This window comes from Myotis lucifugus, unplaced genomic scaffold (assembly GCF_000147115.1).
Source record: "Myotis lucifugus unplaced genomic scaffold, Myoluc2.0 scaffold_5579, whole genome shotgun sequence".
Classification (NCBI taxonomy): Eukaryota; Metazoa; Chordata; class Mammalia; order Chiroptera; family Vespertilionidae; genus Myotis; species Myotis lucifugus.
In genome coordinates, this window is record NW_005876627.1 from 1 (window position 1) to 9,534 (window position 9,534).

The 9,534-nt window shown below is 37.0% G+C and overlaps 1 protein-coding gene across 1 annotated transcript; it reads left to right on the forward strand.

Moving 5' to 3' along the window:
• Positions 1 to 745: 745 nt before the first annotated feature.
• LOC102436355 (kinesin-like protein KIF23) lies at positions 746 to 9,156 on the forward strand (the record flags this gene model as incomplete). Its single annotated transcript, XM_014450969.2, has 8 exons — positions 746 to 934; positions 1,207 to 1,386; positions 1,654 to 1,965; positions 5,345 to 5,575; positions 6,426 to 6,508; positions 6,704 to 6,782; positions 7,587 to 7,657; positions 8,647 to 9,156. Coding segments are annotated over 8 exons (1,161 nt in total), but the record flags the coding sequence as incomplete, so codon positions are not given.
• Positions 9,157 to 9,534: the final 378 nt, after the last annotated feature.

The following is a 9,534-nucleotide window of genomic DNA, read 5'->3' on the forward strand; positions in this document are numbered from 1 at the left end:
TTTAAATCAATGGAAACATTATCCTCGAGTAGAACGGCGGCTCTTTCCATCTCCCGCCGCACACTCCCCCCTCCCCCCCCCTTGAGCTTGTCTTTCCTAAGCTCCAAGGCCCCTTTTACCTCTCTAACTTATTTTCTTCCACTGCTCACTTCTACCTCTGTGACTTTCTAAATAAGCTGTCTTTTCGTTTGAGTGTTGGCTCTGAATTCTTTCTTAGCCAGAACTCTACTGAGGTTGCTGAACCAAGGTCTGTTCTGACTCCACCTTCATACAACACACCTCAGTATAATACATGGTGCCCTTCTTGCTGCCAACACAATAGTCAGCTGTGCAGAGACCCTGGGCCTGAGGCAGTGATGGATATAGAAAAGGCAACATCTTCCTCCAACATTGACCAGCCTCCACTAGCACAGGCCCAGTGACTAGACTTAGGGCCAAACCAAGCAGCAGTCCAGTGTTTGGGAATTCGGACTGTTAGGATGACCTGGCTGATAAAAGAAGGAAAAAATAATAGGCTTGATTTTAGGGGAAAATAATTTTTACATTAAATCATAACTTCATCTTTCAGTGTGAGGAACATGTTTAAAAAGTTGTCATTTCTAGGAATTAAGGTAGTAAATTCAGTTGAAATTTTAGAGGAAAATGCTTTATCCATGACTTTTTCTTTCCACAATTCTGCTTGCCATAACAAATTATAAAAGATTGTTTTAGAGCTATATATTTACATACCAATTATTGAACATAATGGTCTGCCTTCCAGATTGAAATTTTAGAGAAAACAACTACTATCTATGAAGAAGATAAGCGCAATCTGCAACAGGAACTTGAGGCCCAGAATCAGAAACTTCAGCAACAGTTTTCTGACAAACGCAGACTAGAAGCCAGGTTGCAAGGCATGGTGACGGAAACAACAATGAAGTGGGAGAAAGAATGCGTGAGTCTCATCCCTCTGCTATCGCAGAGACGGGTGACTTATTTCAAATTGTAGTGTTTTGAATGACTACCTGGGTTAGGGTTTTGGTGGTGGCGGCAGTAGTTGCCTATTCAGTTCATTCCTTTCTCTACCCTTGAAATTCATTAACATTATGAAATGTAGTTACCTCAGGAAGAATTGGAGAACTAGTTTTTATGACAGTGTTTCAGTAATCTGGTGTACTTGTATAGTGTAATTGGATTAGAACATACCTTACCATTGATAATCCATAGGAGCGTCGAGTAGCAGCTAAACAACTGGAGATGCAAAATAAGCTCTGGGTGAAAGATGAAAAACTGAAACAACTGAAGGCTATTGTTACTGAACCCAAAACTGAAAAGCCAGAGAGACCCTCTCGGGAGCGGGATCGAGAAAAAGCTGCTCAAAGATCTGTTTCTCCATCGCCAGTACCTGTAAGTTATTTGTAGTTGTGTAGTAATTTAGTAATGTAGTTGTGTAGTGACTGTTTTTATGAGAATCAGTTTTTTGTTTTATATTACTTATATTTCTCAGACATCTATTTGTTTTAATCTAGTATAAACACAAATTTAGTATAAAAATGTAGTAATTTAGTACAAATAATTAGAATGTTATTTTCATGTGTTAAATTATAGAAAAGTAATGAATTCTTTCTCTCAGTTTTTCAGTCTTGCTCATTAATTTCTTTTCAATTTTTTTAGCTTTCTGGTAACTATATTGCTCAGATTTCCAACGGCCAGCAACTCATGAGCCAGCCACATCTACATAGGCGCTCTAACTCTTGCAGCAGCATCTCTGTAGCTTCCTGTATTTCGGAATGGGAGCAGAAAATTCCTTCGTACAACACACCTCCCAATGTCACATCCATTGCAAGGCGTAGGCAGCAGGAGCCAGGACAAAGTAAAACTTGTATCGTGTCAGACAGAAGGCGAGGGATGTGCTGGACTGAAGGCAGGGAGTTGGTTCCTACATTCAGAAATGAGATAGAAGTAGAAGAGGATCAAAGCGACAGGGTTAGTGCCAGTGTTATTTTAAAGCATTATAGCAATAGAATTTAATCTTGTGTTTTTATAACTTGGTTCAGAAAATTCGACAGAAAGGTGGGTGAGGTCCATTATAAATAAGGTCTAATTTTTATATTAATTTGAAAGTTCAAATCATCCCAAAATTGAGGCCTAGCTCTTGAGCTGAAAAAGCCTGGCCCATGTGGTTCAATTGGTTGAGCATCATCCCATGCACCGCTAGGTCACTGGTTTCATTACTGGTAAGAGCACACACCGAGGTTTCAAGCTCAATCCCCTGTAGGGGGCATGCTGGAGACAGCCAGTCAATGTTTTTCTCTCTTTCCCTTTCCCTTCCTCTATGAAATCAATAAAAACAAAGTAAAAAAAGATTTTAAAATAATAATAAAAAAACACATTTTTTTAAAATGCCTGTGTTCAGTGACACAAGGTCAGTAGGGCACATGCCGGAGTAATCTGTGCTTTTTAGTTGCATAAGCTAATAAGCATGTGGATATGAGTGTCATAACACATTTTCTGATTTTTTTAAAAAAATATTTTCTTGTTGATTTCAAAGAGGGAGAGAGAGAAACACCTATGATGAGAGAGTCATTGATTGGCTGCCTCCTGCATGCCCCCTACTTGGGATCGAGCCCTAAACCTGGGCATGTATCCTGACGGGGAATACAACCATGACCTGGTTCATGGGTTGATGCTCAACCACTGACCCACACCATCCGGGCTCCAAATTTTTTTTTCTTATGGCTTCTTCCCAAGTTAGGTTTTTTGCTGCTTTTGAACTTTTATTTTTTTAACTTTTACTTTTTAAAACTATCTTTCCAACTTTTATTTTGAAAAATTTCAAACTCAAAGAAAAGTTGAAAGAATGGTACAGTATGTTTTTTTCCCCTTACCTAGATGTACCAATCGTTACTTTATATAGATATGTAAACATTTTTTTCCTTGAACCTTTGAAAGTAGTCAGACTTCATGATACTTCATCCCTAAGAATAAGGACATAATTCTTTATAACCATAAGCTTTATCACACTAAAGAAAGGTAATATTAATTCTGAATAAATGTCCTCTGATATAGTTCATGTTTACATTTCCCCAGTTGTCCCAGTAATGGTTTTCCTGTTTTCCATTCATGATTCTATCAAGGTGAATGCTTTGCATGTGGTTGTTATGTCTCTTTAATCTCTTTTAATATATAGTCCTCTGCTCTTGTTTTTACTTTCATGACATGGACTATTTTGAAGAGTCCAGGCCAGTTATTTTATAACTACTGAAGGTTTGCATGCCTAATAAATTGCTTTTAATCTCAAGACCTTTATTTCAATTTACAAGGGCTCTGCCTCAATCAAGGGTGTTTAAATAAATCCACATTTATATTTTCTTCTTAAGGATTAAGGTAAAGTTTTCCCCTAAATCTGAATAAATGAATCAAGTTACTAGTGTGAACCTACAGTTAGTAAAATCTTAATATATAGCTCTTTTAAATTTTTTCTTCTAAACAAATTAATCTTATAGTAACTATTTGCCTTTGATTTTTTTTTTTTTTTTAAGTCTCTTAAATTCTGTTCTTTGCAGATACTGCCTTAAACCTTTTTAGGGAGCAAATGATGGTGACTGGTCTTTCTGATCAACTCTAGTAAATCCCCTTTATTTCATAAAAGCTTACAGACAAAACTACTCATGGTTTGCTTATGCCTGGTCAACATTAATTTAACACCTAATTTGGCTAGGAGATATTTAAGAGGATTTACTAGAGATACTTGAACTTCTCACTTGAAATCAAAATCTCTTAAGAAGTGCAGCAGAAAAGTTTAGGCTAGTACAGCCGTGGGCAAACTACAGCCCGCGGGCCGGATTCGGCCCGTTTGAAATGAATAAAACTAAAAAAAAAAAAAAGACCATACCCTTTTATGTTAATGATGTTTACTTTGAATTTATATTAGTTCACACAAACACTCCATCCATGCTTTTGTTCAGGCCCTCCGGTCCAGTTTAAGAACCCATTGTGGCCCTCGAGTCAAAAAGTTTGCCCACCCCTGGGCTAGTATCTATGCATTTAGGTTTGTTGATCAAAAATTATGTCCTGTAGGTTGAAATTATACTTCAGTAAGGATGAAATTTTAAATATCATTTATTTCATAAACTGTAGATTGTTAAAGCTTCATCTTTCTGAAGCTTGTTTCAGAATACATTTATTGCTAAATGTGCTCAAGAAAACTATCACTTTTGCTAAATGTAGATCATGAGAGCCAGACTATCTTAGAATGGAAAGTTTCCTGCTTGCTGTGAAGCTTGGGCATCTTTTGGGACAAACTATATTGGTCGTGTTTTATACTGTCATGATGTAGCACTAGTGCTTCATTTGTTTCTTCTAATTATATAGGGAAAATAGTGCTCTAGATATGCATTTTGAAATTGGGGTCTTCATTCTTGACTAGCTTGGAAGGATTTGGCCTGTAGCACAGTTTCATTTGCTTTCAGTTTTACAAACAATTGGCAAATTACCAAAGATAACTCATTGTTTCAAACTATTAACTATGTCTTATATGATGTTTTCTCAGATTGAATATAATAAATTTAGCTTTTCCAAACTTACATGACATTTGACTTGGAAGCAAATAGTTTTTCATTGTATGATAGAGAATGGTCTAACATTATATTATTTATCTGGTTCTTAGAACCATTTATGAAATGTTTGGGGCGTGGGGATATGTTATAGCCATTGTTGTATCTGACTTTTTAATGAACTTCTATTTAGAGATTTTAAAATTTCAGAAAATACTCAGAAGTACTTTATTTACATTCATTTGCTCATTTTATACATGGGGTTCTTATGTTCTTTAGCGTTTTGTATTATACAGGCCAATCAGCTTTTATTTATTTATTTATTTATTTTTGTCTTTGTATAAGGCATGTTTTCTCTTTTATTTAGAGATCTATGAAATGTTTAGGCTTTTATTGATATTATTATTGAAGCTTTTAACATAGTTGTGGGCTTAATAGATTACCTCACAATAGCAAGCACAAATATTGGGTTTTGATCAAGAATATGAAATGATTTTGTCTTGAATATTACCTACACAGGGAAGACTAACAACGTTACCAGGATTTTTCCTTCCGTTCTTTGTTGAAAGGAAAGTTCCTGGTAGAATGTATAATATACAAGCTGGTGTTAAAAGATGCTTGTTGGTTTTGTGTTTAAATTCAAAGAGGACATTTAAAGCATTTGAATAACATATTTAGCTTTTGAAAAAGTTCATGCATTTGTTTTATATTGTCATCAACTAATGTAGCCAAACCTGCTGCACTTCTAATAATACCCTTAAATTAATTCTGGGTTATGCTTGTTTCTTGATTCCTTTCAACTTGATCAGAACGCACCACCACTTCGTCTCCGACACAGACGATCACGCTCTGCAGGAGACAGATGGGTAGATCATAAGCCTGCCTCTAACGTGCAAACTGCAACAGTCATGCAGCCACATGTCCCTCATGCCATCACAGTGTCTGTTGCAAATGAAAAGGCACTAGCTAAGTGTGAGAAGTACATGCTGACCCACCAAGAACTAGCCTCCGATGGGGAGATTGAAACTAAACTAATTAAGGTAAAAACAAATTTGTACAGGAGGAAAAAAGTCAACAAAAATCCATTTGTCCTTCCATTCCTTCGATGACACACAGGCAGTGTCCACTGGGACATAAATGGGTATAGGATATAATCTCTCTGTTACAAAACTAAAGTAACTGCTTGGGATGTGAATCTGTTAAACCAGGACTAAATTTGCTTTCTATTTAATGAAGTTTAGATTCTCAGGTTTGTTAGAGGAATGCCAGATTTATTACATACTTTTAATTAATGTGTATTTCGTTTTAACCCCTACTTGAAAAGTAAACCTAAACAAAGAACTACCTTTGCTTCCTGTCAGTTCAAGATAAAAAGCCCACATTAAAATTTGACCTATCAAAATTACTTAGTATTGAGCTACCCAAAGCCCTTTGTTGTCTGTCTATAGAAGAATTTCCCCCTGAACGTAGAGTTATCAGTGAAGATGAAAAAAAAGTTTTAAATTTCAAATTCAATTTAGAGGATGGTTCTTATTATAACTATAGTTTTAAATAAGACAGTTATTTGAATACGAAGGGGGTGGCACACCCAGAGAGGAAAGTATAATGCCTTAGAACATTCAGAAATTTCTTGATCCTAAGCATAGTTTTTATAAGTTGAATGAAAAGGAATACTATTTTCTGCAGTTAAGAATGTTACTGATTATATCGCAGTGGACCTCTTGTTTAGTGAGAGAGCTGTATTCAAATTTCTGAAGTATTTTAATGTACAGGCCCAGCAGTCCCAAGCACCATCTGGTTTTGTGATTGCAGTATCCATTTAAAGTATATCTGTACGCTTATCATTTGGATGTATGAAAGTGTAATGATGACCTTTTCTCTTGGCTCTAGGGTGATGTTTATAAAACAAGGGGTGGTGGACAAGCTGTTCAGTTTACTGATATTGAGACTTTGAAACAAGAATCACCGACTGGGTGAGTGATCATCAAATGTGTCCCTTTAGAGGACTGTCGTTTTCTTAGCTGCTCATTCTCCAGGAACAGACTAGCCTGTAAACGTGTATTCTGTTCTTGTTCTCTGAAGAACTGTAGTGGTATTTCCCCTATTTCTAATGTTTTCTGTTGTTAGATGCAAAAATAATTGTTGCATCATGTTTCCCCCTTTTCCAGTCGAAAACGAAGATCTTCCACAGTAGCACCTGCCCAACCAGATGATGCAGAGTCTGAATGGACCGATGTAGAAACCAGGGTAGGGGTAAAACTTAAATACTTGTCTGCTTAATAAAAATGAGGGGTGTCATATTTTAAGCCCCACAGCTGTAGCTTTTCATGCTCTTTGGAGTAGCTGAGGTCTGATCTCACATTGCCAATGCAGCCCTGTCTTGAACCATAAATATACAGGTCATATAATAATGTCGCATAATAAGGTTGTGTCTGTCTGGTTAATTCTTGGTACCAGAAATCCTATACATGTGTAGGCACCTGATTTTTTTTTAAAGTAACACTGGAGCAAAAAGGGTAGATAATTACTACTATTATATATTTTTTTGTAAGTCAATCAAAAGTATATACCTTTTTTTTTTTTTTTGTCAGATAGGCAAAGGTATTTTTGGTATTGCTGCAGAATTTTAGTAATTAGCTTGTGTGCCACGAGATGAAAAAGGTTGAGAATTGCTGCCCTAGGATAACAAGAATTCACTTCAGATGGATGGGAATCTCTGAAGCAGAACTTTGCTGTGGAACTGTTGTTCCTAAGAAGAGGCCCATATGGAAGGTGGGGGCCAGGCAAGCTGTAGCCACTAATTTCTCAAGAACTACTCTTTATCTAAAATGAGGAAAATTACTTGGATAATCTCTAAAGACCATTCCAGATCACAGTCTTTGTGGCCTATGTGAAATAAACTGCAAGTATCTGACTGGTATTTTAACAGGTACCTGTGCTGAACTAGAAAAGCAAGGTGGATTTCACCTTGATGGAACCTATCTAAACAGAACTGTGTTTTATCGACTCTGAGGGAACTGATCTTTTCCTCTTCTGTAATTTTCCTATCAGTGCTCTGTGGCTGTAGAGATGAGAGCAGGGTCTCAACTGGGACCTGGATATCAGCATCATGCACAACCCAAGTGAGTATGGGTAATTGGGCCCTGTATGTTTTCCCTCTAGTACTTCCAACACCACCCTTCTCTCTACCATCTACTTCTTTTCAGAGGACATAAGTGGCTTTTGCTTACCCCTTGGCGTACCTGGGCCCTACTGGCAGACTGCAGTAGACAGCAACAGGGCTGAGGACCTTGCAGGGCTTGATAAGAGCAATTAGAGCTGCAAAACAGAAGGAGATGGAAGATTGGCTCATTCTTGTTCATATTCTGCCAATGGTCAAAGCTTTCAGAGGCTAAACTGAGATCACCTATAAGGAGGGGAGGTTAAAGGCTTTTGTCAGGGATGGTAGCTCTTCCTGTAATTCATTCTTTCCTAATGTGCCTCTTGGTCTTGTTACAGCAATTAAGTGTTCACTAAAGTAAAACAATGGTGAAATTTATAGGTTTGGAAAGGAACCATACTTTCCCTCTTCTATTAAACACATATCCAAGAGTCTTGGATGATCTCTAAAGACCATTCCAGATCACAGTCTTTTTCCATATTAGTAAAACTCCTTCTTTTCAAATATCTACTTAAATAAGTCCACGTGTTCATATTTAACACATGTTATTCCTTAGGTAATATATAAAATCGCTGTAACAGGATAAAGATGGAAAGACATCCGTTTTTTAAGTTTAATACTAGATAAGCATAGTTGGTAACAGTTATTTGCTTTCTCAGAAGGACTTGAATATTTTCCATGATAAAACCAGGAATTATCTTTTCTTCTTATTCTTTATTGTTAAAAGTATTACATAAGACTCCTTTTTCTCCCATTGCCCTCTTCCCAGCTGTCCCCATCCCCCAGCACATGCCCTCCTCCCCCGCCCCCCAGTCTGTCCATTGGTTATGCTCATATACATGCATGCAAGTCCTTTGTTTGAATTATCTTAAAGCTCTCCTAGAGATTAAACTGCCCTGAATGTGAAATTGATAGCAAAATTCAACACTAAATGCTGTTTTTGCATTTTAGGCGCAAGAAGCCATGAACTAACGTCTCGGTAACGAAAGAACATTTTCATTGTGCTGGTGATTTTTCCAAAACCATGCCAGGAGAAGTCCAGCTTTGTTGACTCTCACAGACCTCAGATACATTATGCACTGGCCTAGATCAAAGATTTCCCAAAGACATCTAGGATTCAACAAACTTTTTATATTATACGCCTTGCCATATTTAATATTAACAGCAAAGAGAAACCCTCTTTTCTCATTGCCGTATGGACCTTTTTAATAATGATATTTTTTGTATATTTCTTGTATACTCATAAACTAATTCGTGCAAGTGTTTGTCTTGAGTGATTAAGGAAGAAGATATATAGATCACACTTTCTTTTATATTGTGACTTTTCCAGCTCTTGCCTGAATATTTCTTAAGGTTTTATAAACAAAACAAATGCTGCTACTGATTAGCTGCAAAAATGCACTTTAGACATATTGGACAATTCAGACTTTCAAAATAAAGATATCAGTGACTGGCTCTGGCCATTGTGGCTCAGTTGGTTGAAGCGTCATCCCATATACCAAAAGGTGTGGTTGGTTTGATTCCCAGTCAGGGTACATACCCAGGTTGCGGATTCAATCCTTGGTCAGGGAGTATGCGGGAGGCAACCTCTCAATGTTTCTCTCTCTTCCTCTCTCTAGAGTCAATTTTTTTTTTAAGTTTTCTTAAAAATCTTGAAGGAAAATGCCTTTTTAAAAAATGGCAGTGATTGGCCAATACTAAAACCATTTTACTTTCTGCTACTTAGATATGCCAAAAGAATTGAAATAAAAAGCACTAAGAAATGCAAAGTTGTGTGCCCTGCCCAGGCCGGTGTGACTGAGTTGGTTGAGCATCATCCCATGCACCAAAAGGGTTACT